Source organism: Antechinus flavipes, chromosome 2 (genome assembly GCF_016432865.1).
Source record: "Antechinus flavipes isolate AdamAnt ecotype Samford, QLD, Australia chromosome 2, AdamAnt_v2, whole genome shotgun sequence".
Lineage (NCBI taxonomy): Eukaryota > Metazoa > Chordata > Mammalia > Dasyuromorphia > Dasyuridae > Antechinus > Antechinus flavipes.
Window position 1 is genome coordinate 160,174,880 of NC_067399.1, and position 22,381 is coordinate 160,197,260.

Consider the following 22,381-nt stretch of genomic DNA (forward strand, 5'->3'; position numbering starts at 1 on the left):
AGTTGACCAGAAAAATTTTAAAAAATAGCCAGATGTTGCTAAAAATGATTATGATGACTCAGACAAAAAGCCTTTTTTCTGAGTCAGTGTAGAATCCATGTCTAGTTTAAGGACATTGCCAGTAACTTGGAAGTCTCCAAACTCACTTGTCAGGCCTTGTTGCCTGAAGAGTCAGTAAATTATTTAATAGCAAGTACATGCATTGTTAGGGAGTCTATTTAAGATGGAACTAAAGCTTTGAGGCAACTTACACCAGAATGCATATCCCACCTCTATGTATACCAGTTGTATGTCCCTGGACAAGTCAGTGTTCAAGGCAACTTTCCAAGAATGGGCCAGTTAGGTGGTACAGAGGAGAGAGTATAAATTAATAATTAATTATTAATATAATGGATTTGAACTCAGCAAGACTTCATCTTCCTGCTTCAAGACCAGCAATCTACTATACCACTTAATTACCCCCACACATGTCTATGTTTGTGTGTGTGTATCTATAGATATATACATATATGTGTATGTATAATATAGAGATCACAAAAAAGTTGTGCATGTATAAGGAACATGTGGCAAAGGATGTGGAGAGAGAACTCATCTCTACTGCTGCAGGTCCACTGATAGCTTTTGTTCGACAAACTGCTTTCATTGGGCCTGCTGAGCATGGCATCTCTGCTGGATATTAGAGGAAACAGCTGGATCTGCAATAGAACTTGTTGTTGCATTGATGACTACAATGCATGAAATCTCCATTGGTACATTGTTCTGTTCATTTCATGGCCCCATGGTATTTCTGGTATCATGACATTTCTATTGGGTATATTGTTTTGCTTGAATAGCTTGAACCCAATCCAAGTCAAGGGGCAAAGTTTATTGTAATTGTAATGCCATTTGAAGCGGGCTAAAATCTAAGAGTTTAGCAAAGAACCTGGAACAAGGAGACAAATTTATTTAGTGCTTCATGTCATTGATATGCTACTTTTATGGCCTAGAATTTGGTTGTCATTGACCAGTGAATCTAGGACTATCCTAGAATCATTTACAGACTTTAGAATTATTGACAGACAAGATTGTCAGAACAATAGCATCCTAAGTTTAGAGAGTCTCAGGATCACTAATATATCTTCCCTAAAGTTTAAGGGAAGAAATATTATTATATTCCTAGGCCAGAAGACTTTTGTAATCATTGACAGAGCAATAGCATTCTTAGATCAGAGAGCCTCAGGATCACAGATTCCAAAGCCAGAACATTTGGAATCATTGACAGATTGTTAAAACAGAAGCTCCTTAAGGTCAGGGGAACTTAAAATTATTTCTGTATCCCCTAGAAGCTATATTACATCAGGGCCACTCAAGTGATCTCAGTTTCAGGCTGCTAAGGCAGATACTCTTAAACTTTTTCCCTCTTTGTTCAAGAAATTTTTAGTAATAAATTTTTAGTAGGTATATAAAATAGGTGTACAAATCTAACATTTACTGATAAAAAATCATAAAGAAATTTTAAAACAGTTCTTTGGTATACATATAATTTTACCATTTATTAAAGATGAAAGCAAATTTGTATACTAATGAATTGCTTAAGAAGCTTTATGCTAGGATATTGTAGCAAGAATCTCATAGTTCTTTAGTCATAATCACCACACCCAGTTAACAAAAACCAAACTAGGTACTCCCAAGATTGAGATAAGGTCCTCCCTTTTTAACCAATGTCTTAGATATCAAAGTCCTCTCTTATAGATAACTATCTAGGTTAGGTTAGAGATACTTAGATACAAGTTTTCCTCTGGCTTAGCATGAAAAAAAAATTCAAGCCAAGCAAAAGGTGAAAAAGCAAAAGCATTGTTCTTTATCCACTTAGCCCACATTCCTGCTTCTATCATGTATATGACATTAGTAAAACCTAATTGTTTTGGTGCTTTAGTATGGTCAGAGAAAAAAAATCTCATTTTCTCTTTAAGTATTTTAACATTTTTAGGGGCTGAACTACTTGATTATGTATTTTCCAAAGTATTCTATGTTACAGAAGATTAATAGACTCATAGTGTTTAGAAAGAAGTGTTATGTCTAGTTTAGTGGTCTTCACCTTCATTTGTTTGAGTATTTTGTTGATCTCATTTATTTCTTAATGCTTTTTTACTTTTTAAAATTCTTCATTAAATCTATGAGCTTATCAATATGGGTCCTCCCTAAAGATATAAGGTACACCCCATCTGTGCCTAGTACTTTATTTATAAACTTTCCACAATGGGAGTCCACCCAACTTCTAGCAATCTTCTAGGTCTCTTGATAGCCTATAGGCTGTTTGTCCAATAGCCTTTGTGCTCATCACATGACCAGTCTACCTTTTCTCTGGTCATTGTTACAATGGAATAAAGAAATGAAATAGTTATATCCATATAGTGAGTTACATGCATGTAGTTGCAAAAATAAATCAGGTTGAAGGATCTGATGGACAAGATCAAGGACAATGACCATAAGTTTCTACAAAGTTAATATATAATTTGGAGGGAAAAACAGAATTAGAGGGATTGTTTCTTATTTGTGGAAAAGGATCAGGTGACACTGAAGTGAGAGGAAGGAGGTTAATGTGACATTAAGTTAAGTGATCTTTGGGAGGAGCTGTCTATCTTATGACTTCTCCCAGATCAGTAACTTTTATTCCCAAAATGCTGGATGAAGTTAAAAAGAAGTCCAATGCTTTATCAAGAATTTCAGGACAGAAAGGAGTCATCCTTAAGAGTTATCAAAGAATAAAAGGAACAAAGAGTACAACCAGAGTCACAATTTCATATATCCCCTAAAGAGACAAATCTTGTTAAATAGATTCTATAGGTGAACTATAGTCAGACTATTTAGTCAAATCGAACTATTTAGTGGGCTCATCATGGACTAATTTGAGAGGGGAGGTCACCAACGTAACCAAGAAAATTCAGTAAATACAAATACCATGAAACAAAAAACCAAAGCAAAACAGTAATGATCATTAATATTAAATAATGTTGTTTCCTTCTAATCCTGTAACCTGCTCTTAAAGTCCACTTAATCAGTATATTTCATCTGAAGTCCCAGATGTCCTAAATAATTGTGTCGTCTCTAGAAACATTTTGGACATCCTGAAGTAGACCTCATTCTCAGGGAAATTCTGAAGAGAACTTCTCCTAGAAGATTTACTTCCCTCTTCCAAATGATTTGCAGATTCCTTGGCAATTCTGCCAAAATATGTCTGTAACTAGATTCAGTAAAATTTAGTACAGCCTCCTAAATTTGGTTTCCCACTAACTAGTTCATTGACGAAAACCAGCTCAAGTCCTATTAATATTAGAGCAATAAAAAAAATGTCAACTGAAAAACCCATAATTTACCTGAAACTTCAGAGAATTTAAGTTTTTGTATAATGCTTCCTGTTTTTGTCTTTACCTAAACCCTATACTCAATGTGAACTCTGCCATCAGCAGGCTGAAGGGAGTATGTTGAAAAAGAACATATTTGGAAAATGAGCCCTTTTGTCTCTTAAAGTATAGAAACTTAAAAATAGGAGAGCAATTTAATTTTCTTTAAAATTTTAGATATAAAATCCTTAATCCAATTTTAAGAACTCAAAAGACTTTAAGAACTTTCAACTTTAAGAACTAAAACTTACTCAAGGCATGTTTATCCCATTAAAATATTTGGAAATTGTGTGTATATATCCATATATACAGATATATTTTATCTATCTATCCTAGTTCTTAAAAGTCTGAGCCTGTTTTTTCAAAATTTACTACTCCATTTATTTAGAATATTTTAACATCTTTCTTATTCCCCTTTTCTGAAAATAGTATCCGCGTATCACTTTGAAAGAAACAGATACTTCAAGGACCTAATAGTTTATATGAATATATAATTATTAGCAAATAGATGGGAAAGCTAAGGACTTATTTTCTTAGTTGCTTATTGAATTGATTACAAATTCAGATTGAAAACAGCAAGATTTTTCATGCTTTCATACTATTATAATAACTCAGAGATGTTTCAGTATTAACCTATTAATAGACTTACTATTGCAACAACAAAAATTTCCACTGTTTACCTGCTCTGATTCTAGAATTTTGCTATGAAAAGAAGAAGAGGGCATGGTTATGATGATCCAAAGTCTGTCCCTTCAAGGGCACAGACTAACCTGAAATAAGCCATAACAAGGGAAAGACTTAGCTTTTAGCTCTGTTTGATTATATGCACAAGTCATAGTTAATAGTATATCCTAGAACATAGTTCAGCATTATTCACAGGTCAGACACAGAATTCATCAGATGGGAAAATTTCCTGAATGGAAAAGAAATAACAAAATGGGGAAACTGAGTGTCAAAAGAATCCTACCTTAGACTACAGCAAGGTCATCCCTTCAACTTTTTCCAGGGACAGACATTCACCTTTAGCAGTTCTCAAACTGCACTCCTTTTGGGTAACACATGGCATTCCCCTTGAATGCTAGACTATTGGCTTCACAGTACTTTAGACACTTGTACCTGAAATCAGACTCAGAACAATATCAAATTATAGCCCCAAGAGATTTTATCTGATTTTATCTCTAATTGTAAAATTTTAGTTATCACAGCTTAGTGCTAGTTCTTCTCATGTTATAATACATAGTTAACAATATAAGAACACTTCATCTATCCTTCATTTTCAAATTAAGAATAACCACATTCTAGAGTTTTTACACATATGTTTAATACTAATAGGTGATTCAAAACCCCAGAAAAATTCTGATTGTTGTAAGCTTCCATTCTCTACTGACTATTTATTCTATGACAAAATTTAAATTTTTTGAATTGTAAGGTCTTTTGTTACTAAGCTGGCTGAAATGTGTAACTTCAATACAGACAGATAAGAGATATAATTTCAAATATTTTCGTAAGTGATCAAATAAGCTTAGATGAAACTTTGCTGTAAGCAAATTTGTAAATTCCCTTACTTTGGCTGGGACAGGTCCTAGTTTAATCAAAAAGTGCACACAAATTTTCTAAAAGCATTCTCGAAGCCGTTAATTCTTTCAGCAAGATCAAGAACCTGTCTGGGTTTTTATATATTTTAGACCAATCTTTATACAATTTGAAAGCTCTAGTCTTAGTAACACTCTTTGAACAGGAAGTTTTTCCTGTACCCAGGCCAATAAGAACTTCACCAACAGAGTATCCAGGTGTTTACTAGAGTTGGCCCCATGATACTCTCATCAGGGGACCACTTAACCTCTACAAAGGTCTGTGTGGATGTGATTTAGAGGGGTTTAGAGGAGAGATGGGAGGTCCTTCACTGAAAAAGTCCATCAAAAGAAATCTTATCAAAACACCTTCAGGTGTTCCTTCAGCAAGAGTCCAGTAAGTTACACAACCTCAGTTCTTTTGTTGGTCACTATAACTATTACGTGGAATAAAGAAACCAAAGAGTTATGTCCAAACAATGATTTATTTATAGAAATTTATGTGATAGAAACAAACCAGGACCAAAGCTCTTGGTAGGCAGGGATAATGATTTTTCATTTCTACAATTAGTATATAATTGGAAAGAATGAAAAAGAGAATTATAGGGTTTGAAATATCTGATTTCCTATTGGTAGAGATCAGGTGATACTGAGTTGAGAATGAAAAGGTTAATTTTGTGACATTCCTTAAGTTGAGTGACCTTTGAGAAGGGGAATAATCCTGTGACGTCTACATGATTTCAAGCAGCTGAAACCAACTTCACAAAAATGGTGGACAAAGACAAATGGAGTCACTAATGCTAATTTTTAATGTAACTTGACACATCTCTTTGATGATGTCTTTTAAGTCACTTTTTACATTCCATGCTATTCTTAAGTAGTAATATGCTACATCCTACTTAGGTATTAATATTACTATTTCAATCTATATTTTTCTTCATAAAAACTTAATGTATTTAAATATTCATCTAAACAGAAGGCTGCTTAATATGACTTGGGAATTGTGGTTTTGAGATCCCCTGATCTTGTCTACCCCTGACAACACTAAGATATACTAAAAATATCTCATATAAATTATCTCTTATTATTAAATGTTACATAATCTATCTTTGTCAATTTACTTTATTGTTTGATAATCTCAAGGATAAAAATCTTTCCTAATGAATACATAATCTAATCCTTCTATTTTTAGACAAAGCAATTTAACAGAAACAATTAAGTGATTTCTAACATCTAACCAGTATGTTTCCATTGTTTCTCTCCTGGACTCTGTCCTTTCACAAAGAAGAGATACTAGTTATGAAATTAAATATCTAAGGATCCACAAGCAGATCAAACATATAGTTCAAAACCCCTTATTTTCTAGGTTGTTTTTCAAGTCAATGAGTATCAAACAATTGTTAATATACTTTATGTGTTTGGGTTTTTTTATACAGCTTCTCTCAGCTACAATCCATGAAGACAATTATTCAGTCAGCATTAGACTGAATTACATGCAAATCACAAAGGTGGGTAGCAAAAGTCACATTGTTAAAACATCAACAAAAATAACAAAAACCCTAAATTTGGAAATCTATTTCTTTATTTTTGAGTTAAAAATTCATGGTAATGCTTTTATTTGGCTTGAAATATTTTTAAAATTCATAATAGGCAAGTCATATAATAATGTAGAACTGAAAAATAGACTAAACCTAGGCACTGGGTCTAAGGTATGTTTCTGACCAAGGTAAAATACTCAAGAGAACAATCCAGAACTCATCCTAAAGGTCTTTTCAGCATTTTGTCAATGTACTCCATGTGATACAAAAGATCTTTATGGCCCCTTGCCTTTGCAATACAAAGTTTATGAAGATAGTTATTTAAAGATCTTATTTTAATAAATTTTAATATATTTAATAAATATTTTAATTTAATTTATTAAATAACCATAGCCACATCAGCAATACCTTATAGCCCTTTATTCTCTTCTTCACTACGGTAACTTGCTTGTAGATGATACACTGAATGAATTTCATGTTTAATGCTATTATGTCTCAGTAACTTTACCTTGAAATCCTTTTTCCAATGTAGTTACTCCCTCAGTAGCTATACTTTGACAGTTTCTCCATATTATATATGATTAGATATACTAGAGAAGATATGGTTTCAATAGTAAGATTTTTTAAAAATAAAAATCATATTTTCTCCGCTATATCTTTCATGTTTCACCAACAAAAAAAAAAAAACAAAACAAAGCAATGTAGCAACTATCCAACATAAAGCATGTTAGGGGTAGCTAGATGTGTAATGGAGAGAGGGATACAACTGAAGTCAGGAAGATTCATCTTCCTGAATTCAAATCTGACTTCAGACTCTTACTAACCGTGACTCTGGGTAAATCACTTTACCCTCTTTGCCTTCATCTATAAAATGAACTGGAGAAGGAAATAACAAACCACTCCACTATCTTTGAAAAGAAAACCCCAAATGGAGATCACAAAGTCAAACACAACTGAAATGATTGAGCAACAAGAAAAATTAAGCATGTTAGACATATTTGTACTTTTCATCCAACTCTGTGAGAATCAAATTTCCCATACTATGCAATTTTCTACACACTTCTTTTTCTTTTCTTTTCTTTTTTCTTTTTTTTTTGCTGAGGCAATTGGAGTTAAGTGACTTGCCCAGGGTCACACAGCCAGGAAGTGTTAAGTGTCTGAGGCCAGATTTGAACTTAAGTCCTCCTGACTTCAGGGCTAGTGCTCTATCTACTGCACCACCTAGCTGCCCCCTCTACACATTCCTTTTAATTTTCAATGATGTTTTCTATAAGTCTTCCAAAAGTATTATCTGACAAAAGAATGAATATATATACACATATACATATATATGTAATATCTGATATAGTATTGTTTAAACATTAACCAGCAAAATTTGGTATGGTACTGGATTATTATATGACTCTGAATAACAATAAAAAATTATTCATAACTCTGAATGTTTTTTAAAATAACTTGCTAACTATGATGGCTTTATACTATCATTAATTAATTATTTAAGGTGAGATTCAGTATAAACAACAATTGATATAAATCCATATTTAAAATCATAATTTTGATCATTTCTAATTATGCTCACTTCTTGTCAATTCTGATTCAGTCTTTATTATTTTTATTTTGTAATGTGCCTAATAAAGAGCTGCTGCTAAGATTAGAAGTCAGCTTTGCAAAGGAGGGATACTGGGAGCAACTATACTCATTTAAAAAAAAGACATTAATAAAAATTTAAAACAGAAAGAAAAGAAAGAAAAAGGAGTGTATGCTAGATTTGAACAGGGTAGCTAAGTGGCACAGTGAATAGAACCCCATTCTTGGAGGCAGAAGGACCTAAGCTCAAATCTGGCCTTAGTTATGTGACCCTAAACAAGTCACCCCTTTTTGTCTCAGTTCCGCATCTATAAAATGAGCTGGAGAAGGGAATGGCAAACTACTCCAGTATCTTTGCCAAGAAAACCCCAAATGGGATCATAGAGAGTCAGATATGACTGAAAACAACTCACACTAGACTTGTGATTTCATTAATATAAGGAACTTACAGGTGAGGAAGCTACTTCTATCAGTTACAGTCTAAGAAAGTTGCCTTTTAAAATAAAATAGCTAAATTTTTATTATTTTTTTAATTCATCAATGAATATGTGAGTGGTACCCTAGCCTCCCAGTCAGAAAGGTATACAAAACTTATTTCTAACAAACATCACCTAGATTACATCACTTAACCTTTCAGTGACTGACACTCTCTAAAAATAACTCATATAGATGAGATTTATTGGTAAATACTTTCTGTATTGATGAAATAACAAGGGTGGTTTTGACAGAGGAGAAGGCAAGAGAAGAAAGAAGAAGAAAGGGAGGAGAGAGAGGAAGGAGGAGAAGAAAAAGAAGAACAAAGGAGGAAGAAGTAGATGAGCTCACATTTATATTACCCTTGGAAGTTCTTAAAAATGTTCATACATGAACTTAATTTGAGCCTCACAACCCTGGAGAGAATAAGCATTTTTGTCTCTAGTTTATAGATGAGGAAAGTGAGAATGGGAAAAATGGAAGTCTAAACTTACCTAATCCATAAATCCATAAGTGGATGATCTGAGATTTTTTTCCATTTTAATTTTATTTTCAGTTCTAAATTCTCTTACACCCTCCATCCCATTCTCCACTCATTGGGGCTAGGTTTTGAAAATGAGGATCCAGAAGATTAAGTGTATAACGGGTGGAGATATCTCTACCCGAATTAACATAATCATAGAAGTCCCAGATGCTTCAATTGAATCAGTGTACTGGGTACTAAGGAATTTTCCTTCAATTTCAATACAATTTGTGAATAAACACCTAATATATCTTACAGAATTTTAGGACATTAGCCATTGAATGAAATCAGACAGCACATGGGAAATATCCAGTTCCAAAGACAGAACAAAGCCTCTAACTGGGAACTACTTTTATAGGTAGGACAGTTAGTTTGTCTTTTGGATGCCTCCACTCCCAGTCCTATTGAGAATGCCAGCTATGGATTCAAAAAGGTACATCCACACCACAAAGCAACAGGAGCTGGGAGTTATCCCTTTGCCTTACATGAATCCTAGTACTATTTCTCACCATGGACCTATATATTTATATATTTTAGATAGTATGTCTCAGAATTTGGAAGATTTTTTTTTGTATAAACTATTCTTACTCAACTTCCTTAATACCTTTTCTAAATGTCTGTTAATCTACTGCATAATTTTTGGAAGGAGACATAGTAGAGAGAGCTAATGAATAATAGAATTAGAAAGCCAAATGCTCAGCATTACCTCCAGGATCCTAAGGAAGTAGTACTAATTCTTGACAAAAAGGCGATGGATTTATGATGCCAAATGAGATATATTTTTGGATATAACTAATGTGGGAATTTGTCTATCAAAAAAACCCAAAAGCCTCAGTAATTATTAAGGGCCTGCTATGTGCCAGGCACTATGGATACAAAAAGAGGTAAAAAATAGTTCCTACTTTCAAGGAGCTTACAATCCAGCAGAGCTTCATATAATGTATATAAATATGTATAATGTAATAAATATATACAAACAAGGATAAATAGGAAATAATTAACAGAAGAAAAGGCACCAGAACTAAGAGGCATTGGAAAAACCTTCCTATAAAAGATGGGATTTTAGTTGGCTCTTAGAGGAAGCCAGGGAAGTCAATAGGCAAAGTTGAGAAAGGAGAATTGTCAGTTCCTATGTCACTGGATCAAGAAATACATCTCAGGGAATGAGATATAAAAAAGCTATGAGAGGGCTAGATTATAAAGAACTTTGAATGCCAAACTGAGTATTGAATATTTGATCCTGAAGGCAGTAAGGAGCCACTGGAGTTTTCAGAGAAGGAGGGTATTGTGATCAGACTGCATTTTAGAAAATCAATGCTATCCACAGCCAGGGAAAACCTTGGCATCTGAATACAGATGCAAGCATACCATTTTCACTTTTTGTGAGTATTTTAAATTTTTTTTTCCCTTTTGTTCTGGTTCTTCTTTCACAATATGACTAATCTAGAAATATGTTTAACATGATTGCACATGTATAACATCACATTGCTTGTCTTGGGAAACAGGAAGGGGAGAGAAAAAAATTGGAACTGAACATCTTATAAAAATGAATGTTGAAAACTCTCTTGATTACTTATGAAAAAAAGCATACTGTGTGTGTGGAGAGAAAGACAGAGAGAGGGAGAAAGGGAGGAAAAGGGAAAAAGGGAGGGGGAGAGAGGGAGAGAAAGAAACAGAGAAGGGAGGGAGGGGAAAGAGTGAAAGAAAGAAGAAAATCACTTTACTATCTGAACAAAAGATGGATTGGAATACGGAGAGACTGGAAGCCAGCAGACCTGCCAACAGAAGATTGCAATTGTATTGCAAGGTGTGAGGAAATAACAGTCTGTATTAGCATGGTGGCTCTGTCAGGAGAGAGCTATTCCTCTCAGAGGAGGGAACTTAAGAGATATTTTAAAGTTGAAATCACCAGGCCTCGGGGACTTGAAAGATGGTGTTATGTTGTACAATAATAGGGGAAATGGGGGCACAGGAGTTTGGTAGGGGAAAGGTGCTAGGAAAGCAGGGTTTAGGGAGGAAGATCAGATCTGTTTTGGACATCTTAAGTTGAGGCTGTCTACTGGACATTCAGTTCAAGATATCTGAAAAGCAAGTGGAAGTGAGCAGAGAGGTTGGGGAAGGATGGGTAGATTTGAAAATAATCAACAGAGACTATGAATACCTCTAATAAGAATTCTCTGCTCCTATCCCCCCAGTGGAGGAAGGGTGAGAGAATAAGTGCTGATTGATTGAGAAAAAAAACTTAAGGAGTCAACCAACCATAACATGCTATAGGGAGTGTCCCCAAAGAGAGTGTTACAAAGTACTTAACCATATTCACAAAGCTAATGTCAATGATTAGGTTTTTTAAATATACAGCATTATTGTTTTCTACATTTATGACAGAGACTGCTTGATGTGACGCAAAGAGTCTTAGATTTGGAGTATTACCCAAGTGCCTGCTTACTGCCTCTATGGTCCTGGGCAAGTCATTTAACCAACAACCCTATTTCTTCATCTGTAAAATAAGGGTATTAGACTAGATGACCCCTGAAATCCTTGCAGCTCTAAATCCATATGCCTGTCTCAAATTTCCACATATTTAGGTTTCTTTTCTGATTTCAGGTTTGGGGTTTGAACCTATGACTTCATTACAGAAGGGAATGAGTGCCCAATTAGGCCACACATTACTAATGCAAATAAATAACTTCTGTTATACTCTTTTACCTGATTGTGTCAGAGGTACTGACAGGTTATATGAATTGCCATAGACAATACATATTATCACCCTGTTTTCTGTATTGGAATATATTTAAATGCCTTGTTTTGTTTTAATTTGTTTTTTGAAACTGAATCAGAAGATAGCCTACCTCGTTTCTTAAAATACTTTAAACATAAACATATAACATATTTTACCATAGTTATTGGAATTATTTCTCACTCGTTTCTGTCATTAAGATAATAAAGCTTAAATTCACTTCTAGAGGTGACGTATAGTCTAGCTTTGGATCTTAGTTCTCACAGAACTGTCTTCACATACTGTTTATCTTTGTAGAGAGAAACCATTTATGAAAAGATTGTTTATACACACAACATATACAATATACACAGTTCTCATTGTATATAATCTAATTTACTCCATGATTGTATTTTATATCTTTCTTTGTTTTTTTTTGTTTTTGTTTTTGTTTTTGAGAGACATTTGGGGTTAATTGACTTGTCCAGGATGACTCATCTAGTAAGTGTTAAGTGTTTGAGAGCAGATTTGAACTCAGATTCTCTTGACTCCAGGATCATCAACTGTCCCCTCTAGCTGTTCCCTTACTGTATCTTTCACCTTAACCTTTCTTAGCATTCTAATCCACCTAACTCTTAAAAATCTTTTTTATAAGTTTTCTTATCTCCACTGATATTGGTAATGGTGTTTGTAGCTACAAAGGTTTTTTGGCAGATTGTCAGTTCCTTTATATCCTGAAATATTTTTATCTTCTTTTAAATACATTGCTTCTACTTGATGTTCTGTCAGTACTCAAGCTTGCAATCATTATTCCAATTTTTCCCTGCAGATTCTTGTTTAAATTAATATGCAATATCTTTTTTAAATGTGAGGTCTTTCATTTAGTTTTGAAGTTTCTATCATCATGGATATGTGCTCTGGATTCTCTAGGCTATCTTTTTTCCTTGGCATACTAATAGTTCTAAAATTAAATGAATCTAGATACATATTTTACATATGTATTATATAAAAGCTCATTGTTTTGGGGGATTAATTTGCTAACTTTTATTTTTCATTCTTTTTGTTTCAGATATTGCCTTTTTAAAAAATCTTGAATTAGTTCTAGCTAATTGCTGTGTACTTGTTTAAAAAAGTATTTCAGGGTTATCTTTTAAAATGCATTCTTTATGTCATTTGCCAGACTATTTTTTCCAACAAGCCAATAAATTATGAGCAGTATTTTCCAAGCCCAACAACAGAAGGTCAAAATGGACATTATGGTAGACATTTCTATACTGGTGAGTTTTCCCTTACTGTTTTCAGCAATTGAAGAGTATCACATAAAACTTGTTAATGACAACAGAGAACCTGAAAATCATGTACTTGACTGCCCATTACAATAATTTATATATTGATACCTCTCTGCTTATTTGACAATTTCTTGGAATTAAAGTTATGCCAGCTGAAATGCCCCAGAAATACCATAATGAGGTTTTGGGGCTTGGTTAAGAGAAAACTTCTCCCATCTAATTTTCTTTATTCCCCTCCTTCTCCTTGATCACAAATTGCCTCATGTGCCATTGCACTGCAGGGAAAGAGTGTTTCTTTGAATCTTAACTCTTTTATGTTCTTCTTTAGTCAATGAAAACAACCAAAGCACTTCAGACTCTACAGGAGACATAAAGAATATAAGGAAGATAAGACCATTTCAAAGAAAGGAAGACTTTCTTTCAGTATGTACAATCTTTATTCTTTGTGCTTGCCTTCTCTAGGACAAAAGATAGCACTGCCATTTACAATAATTAAATGGAGAAGTAGAAAATTAATACATTTAATAGACAACCACAGAATTTTAGGAATTTGAAAAGGTCTAAGAAGTGAAATAGTCTAACCCTTTTATTTTACAAATAAAGAAAAAAGTTAAATGAGGTTAAATGATGATCTAAATCACTAACTGGACTGTGGCAAGAACTGTTGCCCCTGTCTCCTCAGTTTTTCATCCAGTTTAGGTTTTCTTTTTCCATTGTATAATTCTGCCTTTTAACTAATCTCTCAAATTCTTAGAAACTTTTAAAGACCTCTTAAAAAGGGAATTTATCACAAAAATCTTTTGGAGGGCCCAAATGACATTTACAAATATCTCAAAGTACTTTTTTTGCATAACCACCTTGTATGATATTATTATTCCCATTTTATGAATTAGGAAATGGAGATTCGGTGAAGTACAATTACTTGCTATGTAGGACAGCTATGGCCCCAACCCAAATGAAAATCAGAGACTCTCAAGGTAAAGAGCAAAAAAGGATTTATTAATTACTATCTCATGAGAAAGGGCAACTCCTACAGACAAGTTATTAGTAAAGGAGTGTAAAGTGCAAACTGCAAAACACAAGATTGTATAGACCCAAATGCAAAAGTCCCTCTTCCTCCCGACCTATTCTTCCATTGTCTGGGGGAATCTAGGCTTACACTCTAAATGTGGAAATCTATCCCAGAAATAAACAAAAAAAAAAAAAAAATACTGGTAAATAACAAATTCTTTACCCATCAAATACTAAATACTAATTAAGAAGTGTGTGTGTATGGGAAACAGAAGAAGAAATGTTCATCCAAGACAATTGAATACATCTGCAGCTTTTTAGCTATAGCTCAACTTGTTATTGCAAAGTCTCAAGTCACAATTAGGGTTAGGTTGAAACCACATTATGAGAGGTCTTCACTCAATTTATGCCATCAATCCCTCCTCTTTATTTATTTACCTTTGGGGACCTCTCACATCATTTTTGATACATTTTCTTAACCATCTTGTTCGTTTCCAGTCCCCTGGACTTAGTTTGTCCTTTTTTTCTTTACTGGGGCCATCCTCATCTTTTAATATTTTAAGTCTAACTGGACTCCCCCTCCAGGTTGTTTGATTTTTATCAGCCTGACCAATAATGTCTGTAATCCATTGTTAATTCCTCCATCTTGTTTCCAATCTAGTTAGCATTTTTAAAGACAGACACAACAACCTTTGAGACAATCTCACTGGGAATTTAGCCTTCCCAGACTGTCTTATTATCATAAGTTAAGAAGTTAAGCTTTACAGACTATCTTGATGGCATGATCTGGGACCTGGTCAGCTGTCTGTCTTTCTGACCTCCCTCTTCAGTTTGCACCTTAGCAGTCCCCAAGGTTACATTTCCCCCATAAAAGATCTACTTATGATGAAAACTTTTGCTACATTCTCTTCAGGACCAAGCCCACTATAAGAAACTCTCCCTCCCTCACAGTATCTTTCCTGTAGCTAACTGGTCAGTCTGCCAGACAATGGCTTTCTCCCACCTCATGGGGGGACTTGTCTTTATATGCTTTCCCAACTCTATTTCATACTGACCATTCCTGATGTTCACTGTATCCTTTCATTTTATCTATTTCCCTAAATAAATTTGCCCTTTTACAAAAAGAATGGCCACCAGAAACTCCAACTTTTGGTCCCTGTCATCATTTTGTGATAAATCCCACACCATAAATCACATCAGTAAGGACCAGATCTGGAATGGGACATGATGTCTTTGGCAATTTCCATCACTTCCTGTCCATTATTATCAATTTTCACTCTGCAAAAAATTTAATTTTTCACAAACTCTACCTTCTTTAGCCAACAAGTAGTCTAATAACATTCTATGTTGAATGCTGCTTCTCTAGTTTCAGTGGCCTGGTCTGCTAACAAATCCACTACTTTTGTTGTCTGGTTAGTAATTATTTTGTCCGTGGCCTGAATCTAATGAGCCTATTCAGCATACAAATTGGGGTTCTATACCCCCTAACTCCCATCTGGGGCCATCTATCCCCCCTACCATTTGTGTCTCCAGTAATTAGAGTAGACAACTCTTCACAAATAAAGATGTCTATCAGGAAAGTCAGCAACAAAAGAAATGCTAAAAGAAACAGACATATGCACCTAGCAACAGATAGATGACTAGGCCAAATACCTACTTATTTAGAATATAATGACCACATATTTTCAGATAGGAAAGATCTTACACACTTGACTTGTGCTCATAGCTTCTACTGAACCCTTGCCCTCGCTATAGAAATTTTTTTGAGGAAAAAATAGGGACATTGTTATAATCAAAAATTAGTCCTTCAAGCCTCAGCCTGAGAGTACATACATGACAGGATAAAGGCATCCTTAGCTAATTGTATGCAATAACAACTGCTTGCAAGTGCAATGCAATGCAATAACAATGGCACCTTAGGCCAGACTCAGGAATAATCAGGTGGGTTATTCAAAGGAACACCACTGGAAAACTGAATCAGAAGGAGCCCACCTTAAGTGGAGGCCAAGGAGGTCCTCCCAACTCTTGCCCAGATACTAGAAGTTAGTATCTATAACAATTCAGGATCACATTCCTCTAAGTAGATTGTGGCATATTCCTTTCAGATGGTGGGTCATTGGCTTGATGATCCATCATATAATCATACGTGAATTCATAATTCCAAATAATATCAGCTAAAGTCTCAAAAGATTTTATCTCAAATAACAAGTCTCATTAATAAAAGGTTCAGGTGAATTTAGCTCTCAAGGATCACATATCCTAAATAGGTGTTGATATTACACTGATAACAGAGATTCATTCTAGAAAGTTCACATCTTATCTTCATATTTAAATAGATGGGATTTAAATTCAACATTACACAAATCATTTTACTTTAAGTTGCTCAATAACTAAGCTATAGCAAAACATGTTCAGGTATTAATCATGTTCAAAGGGACAAAGACATAGACCATTTTCTCAGAATCTCCCTAAACAATGGAAATAACTTTAAAATGATTCTATATAACCAATTAAAACTCACATAGAATATAGAATATACTGTGTCAGCCAGGGACACCAGCCTAGTCAGAACAGATTCCACAAGTTTCTCCAAGTGAGAGAAGCATGGAAAATCCCAGAGAGGACATTTTTTTTCCATTTGCAGTCCCTCTGCAAGTCTCAGGCTTAGGCCTTCAGAAGGCTTTTAGTCATGTAAATAAATAAGGCTTCCTTAAAAATACAATAGACTAACTCAAGTTAGCTGATAGAGATCATGCCAAGCAATTTAATAATTAGTCTCAAAAACCCCAGAATCAAAATCCCCTTTGAATTTACACCCAGTGAGGATTGACAATTCCTTTGAGTGGGGCACCTGCCCAAACAAAACAACAGTACTTAATCCCATTTTGATACTTCATCCCAATTCTTCCTAAAGGGCTACCTTCTCAAAACACTTAGATGGGTTTGTAAAGCCAGCTACCTTCCTTTCCCAAGGTTCACAGTATTTTATCCTTTTTGATGGAGGACTCATCCAATTTTACCAAAGGAAAATGGGAGAACCCTTTTGGACTCAAACCACTTAGAATTTCTCACTACCAAATTCTCCCAGTCCCAGTAACGCAGGCAGCTCAGCAGTTCTTGGCAAAAGGAAAGTCCTCTAATAGATTTGAACCGCTGGGAGTCTCTCCCCTCTTCACCAGTTCCTTGTCCTACCTGAGTTGTGCACTTATCTGATTCCAACTTTTTAGCTTATCTCCTGGCCCAAATTAATCCCCTATCTTTGCTAACCTACTTCTGGTTTTGCTTTCTCCTAGTGTCATTTTACCCAATAGGAGTGGGAGTTCCCAAGTCAAGTGCAGGGACCACCTGAAAACTCTCAAGAGGGTGCTTGCCCAAGGATTCAGTACTGGAGAGGGCCCTCATGAACAGGAAATATCCCAGAATGATCTGCCAAAACTGTTGGACAACTATGACCCCAACCCAAATTAAAATCAAAGACTCTCAAAGTAAAAATCAAAAAAGGATTTATTACGATCGCATGAGAAAAGGCAACTCTCAACAGACAAAGTGTCCCCAGTATAGGAATGCAAAACACAAGATGATACAGACCCGAATGCCCCCACCATGATCTTTTCTCCCTTTGACTGGGGGAGTTCAGACTTACACTCTAAATGTGGAATTCCATCCCAGAAACAAAAGAATGCTAGTAAATTACAGACTCTTTATCCATCAAGTACTTAAATGCTAATTAAGAGGTGGGGGGTGGGGGGGACTAGAAGGGAAATATTCATTCAAGACAATGGAACACCTGTAGCTTTTTAGCCATCACTCAACTTGTTGCAAAGTCTCAAGTCACATTTAGGGCTTAGATCTAAAGCCACGTTCTTATGAGAGATCTTCACTCAGTTTATCCCATTCACTTACCCAACATAATATGACTAATAAGCAGCAGAAAAGAAAAATAGCTCTTTGCGGTAGCACTGTTGGATTGCTCCTTGTGGGTAGTTTCTGCCAAGCCTCAGAGTTAAGAATTATTCTAGGTTAAGAGCCTTTGAATTGAACATCTGCCAAGATTTTAATTCCTCTCCTGTATGAGTGCAGCCTCAATGAGCAGTCCCCTCTCATCTTAAGTCTGTTTCAGGAACCTAGGAAGGTACCTACAGAAGGAATGTTTCAAACACTTAGTCAACAAACATTGTAAACTTTTGCTAGATATCAGGACATTGGCCAGGTACTTTGGGACACAAAGACAAATTTGAAATGCTTCCTTCCCTCAAAGAAGACAACATATTTGTGTAAAATTATATTCTAAATAAATATAGATAGCTGGATAAGTGAGGTTTTTAGTCAGTCAATAAATATTAAGCACCTCCCAAGTGCCAGAGGTCAGGAATGACCTCAGGGAGCCCACAGTCTAATAGCAGTTGAAAGAAACTGGAAAAGCTTCCTGTAAAGTGATGGTTGACCTTAGTTTTGAAGGAGCAGAGGTGAGGAAGAGATCCATTCCTGGATGGCTCTGGGAGATAGCCAGTGTAAAGGATGGAGGGAGGGAGTACAGGCAACTGAAGTTTGTCTGGACCACAGACTGTACACAAAGGGAAGTGGTAATAACGATGATGATGTAATAGTTGCTTTTCTTGGAGCATTTCTAGGGGTGTGTGTGTGTGTGTAATCTCCTTTGATCTCCAGAACAATCTTGTGAGGTAGGGACTATTATTTTCATCCTTATTTTATAGACCAGGAAGCTCCTGGGAGAGACCCAATGACTGCCCAGCAGGAGTCTGAGGCATCTGGGGCAGGGCTGAACCAGAGGACTCCCTGAATGCACTTCAGGCACTCTCTCTAATTCTGCCTCCAGTTGTTTTTTTGTGTTATAAAGTCATGTGTGGGTCAGTCAGAAAACAAGTGCCAGGCCCTGAGCTAAGCCCTGGAGGTAAAAAAAAAAAAAAAGAAGAGGCAAAAGGCTCTCCTGTCCTCAAAGAGCTCCCACTCTAATGGGGAAGACATGTAAAGCAGCATGGACTCATAAGCTCTTTGCAGGCTCCTAGGATATAGAACAGAGGGAAGGCACTAGGAGAAGGGTTGGGAAAGGTTTCCTGTAGAAGATGGGATTTTAGTTGGGACTTAAAGGAAACCCTAGCAAAGAAGGGGCATGGAGGAGAGCTAAAGAAAATGCCCAGAGCTGAGAGAGAAAGTATTTGTGTATGAGACAGCCAGGAGGCCAGTGTTGTTGGATCGAAGAGTAATGTCAGGGAGTAAGGTGTAACACCACCAGACAGGTGGAGGTGGCTAGGTTATGAAAAGATTTGAAGGCTGAAAAAAGCATTTTCTGTTTGCTCTAGAAGAGATAGGCACCAGACTTTATTGGATAGGGAAGTAACATGATTAGACCTTTAAGTTAAGAAAATAACTTTAGCCACTGAATGAAAGATAGATTGGAGTCAGGAAAGACTTGATACAGGCAGACCCACCAGCAAGCTATTGCAGTAATCCAATTGTAAAGTGATACAAGCCTGTATCAGATTGGGGGCAGTGTCAGAGGAGGGAATGGGGCATATCAAGAGACAGGGCTTAGCAATAGCCTGGATGATGTGGAGGAGGTAGTAAAAGAGAGTGAGCAGTCTTGGGAGATACCTATGTTGTGAGTCTGAGGGACTGGAGGATGATGTTGTAACAGAAGATAGGAGGTGAGAGATTTAGGGGGAATGATAGTAAGTTCTATTTGATCATATTGAGTTTGAAGAGGTCTACTGGACATCCAATTTGAGATGTCTGAAAGGTAGTTGGACACATGAGAGAGGCAATAAACATTTATTGTTTATTGTGGTGAAGGACTTTGAAAAACAGTTTATATATTATATTATATATAGGAAGCCACTAGTTGTCCTTTTTAGCTACCTCAGGATAAAGAGCCACATAAGAATTTATATTTGATCCTAGAGATAATCGAGAGCCATTGGTTGTGCCCATATAGCTGCATCATGGAAATATAAGTTGTAAAGGGCTTTAAAAGCTAACAAAAAAAAAAAAAAGCCTGTATCCTAGAAGCAGTAGGTTGCTATTGGAGTTTATTGAATATGAAAGTGACACAGCTCGATCTGTTTTTTTAGAAAATCATTTTGACAGTGATATGACATATGGATTGTACTAGGGAGAGACTTGAAGCAAGGAAACCAAATAGTAGGCTGTTGCAGAAGTTATTGTTTGTCCTTTGTTCTTGAAGATGACTATGGTATCAGGGAGATGGTGCCATGACATGCAAGTGAATTGTATTTAAGAGAGGGAGGGCTGAGCAAGGTCACCTGCCTCACTTTCCCCTCCAGAGCCGATCAGGATGATTGGAGATGGCCCTGCATGCAGTGGGAGACCTTGGCCTTTTTAAGGTAAGGTCTTCAACATGTCTTAGTCTGACATAAGTTTTGTCCATTCGTTGATGAAGGTTAGGTAAGAAAGAAATGAGACAAAGAATGATCTTTTTATGTAATTTTTAAAAATCAATCCGGAAGGGAATGACCCTGAGGTTTCTGACCCAAATAGACTATTATAGTTAACTAGATGAAAGAGGATTGTTTCAATGAACTAAAGAAACTACTTTTCATCCAGACAAATGGTTTATTTAGCAGTGCATTCAATTGCAAAAACAAATCAGGTCCAAAGGTCCTCTTTAGCAAAGGACGTTGACCATTGGTTTCTACACAATTAATGTACGGTTTGGAGAGAGTGAAAAACAGGAACAATAAGATGTAGGGATTAAGACACCTGGTTTCTTATTGGTGGAAAGGATCAGGAGACAGGTGAGAGGAAGAAAGGTAGTTGTAATATTCCATAAATTAGGTGACCATTGTGAGGGGCAGTAAATCTTGTGACTTCTCCAAAATCAGGTGACTTACATGCTTAGCTTCACAAAATAGGGGGTAAAGACAAAATGGAATCACTAGTGCTATTTTTAATGTAACAGAATAAGGGTGTGAACTTGGGAAACAACATTTGACACCTGCTTGATTTGTAATGCCGGAGAAACTGAGGCAGGAGAGAGATTAGAGAGTTTTTAATATTTTATTAATGGGAGAGTAAGATTAACTGGACAGGACTCTAGTCTCAAATTATCCAGTCCTGATTGGGAGAATCTCTAACCTTTATATACCTTTTGGAGACAAAGAAGAGGGAAAGAGTGGGAAAGAGCGGGAAAGCCTAGCTGGAAAAGGCTATAAATCAAAGAAAAACCCAGAGACAGGATGTCTAAATACCCAGAGATAAAGATGTCAGTGAAATATCTTGGAATATTTTAGAGGGATGTTCTCAAGGACAGAAGATAATCAGCAGGTCTACTCTCTTGTTTATCTTGCTGGGCTAACAATTTATAACCTTAGACTAATTGGTCCTCAGCCTTCATGGACCAGAGGGAGATTTACAGCTTAGGGGAGTAATTAGGAAGACTGAGACAAGGGAAACTTGTACAAGGAAACTGAGTCAGGACAGTTAAAGAGAACTGTGGCATAACAGATTATGTGTAGATGCAGGAGAATAAGGAGTCAGGGGTAATGCTGAAGTTGCAAGCTAGTAACTGAAAGGATGATGAGGCCCTCAATAAAAACAGGAAAGTTTGGGTTAGCAGTAGGCCACCCTTCTATTGAAAAAAGCTCCAGGTAAAAATTTTCAGGAACATGATAACCAAAATCCAAAGTTTCCAGATCAAAGAAAAATACTATAAGCAAAAAAGAATTCAATTACTGTGAAGCCATAGTCAGAATCACACATATTTTAATAGCCGTCATTGTAGAGGAGCAAAGAACTTGAAATGTAGTATTCTAGAAGGCTGTGAGTTTACAGCCAAGAATAACTTTTTAAAAAAAAATTTTATTATCGCTTTTTATTTACAAGATATATGCATTTTTCATATTGACCCTTGAAAATCTTCTGTTCCAACTTTTCCCCTCCTCCCCGCCCCCTCTCCTAGATGGCAGGTAGACTAATACGTGTTAACTATATTAAAGTATATGTTAAACACAATATATGTATACATATCTATACAGTTATTTTGCTGCACAAGAAAAATTAGACTTAGAAATAAGGTAAAAATAACCTGAGAAGGAAATCAGAAATGCAAGGGGACAAAAACAAAGGGATTGGAAATGCTATTTTGTGGTTCACACTCATTTCTCGGTGTTGTTTCACTGGGTGTAGCTGGTTCTCTTCATTATTGAGCAAATGGAACTGATTTGGTTCATCTCATTGTTGAAGAGAGCCATGTCCATCAGAATTGATCATCACATAGTGTTGTTGTTGAAGCATATAATGATCTCCTGGTCC

At 35.8% G+C, this 22,381-nt stretch overlaps 1 protein-coding gene across 3 annotated transcripts in view; it reads left to right on the forward strand.

Annotated features, from left to right (window-relative positions):
* The window catches only part of DZANK1 (double zinc ribbon and ankyrin repeat domains 1), a 137,574-nt gene that overhangs the window by 90,157 nt on the left and 25,036 nt on the right, over positions 1 to 22,381 (forward strand). For all 3 annotated transcript variants that reach the window (XM_051975865.1, XM_051975866.1, XM_051975867.1), the window contains 3 exons: positions 6,391 to 6,462; positions 12,973 to 13,069; positions 13,410 to 13,504. In XM_051975865.1, the coding sequence (XP_051831825.1) occupies positions 6,391 to 6,462; positions 12,973 to 13,069; positions 13,410 to 13,504 (264 nt within the window). The remainder of the gene's footprint in view (positions 1 to 6,390; positions 6,463 to 12,972; positions 13,070 to 13,409; positions 13,505 to 22,381) is intronic.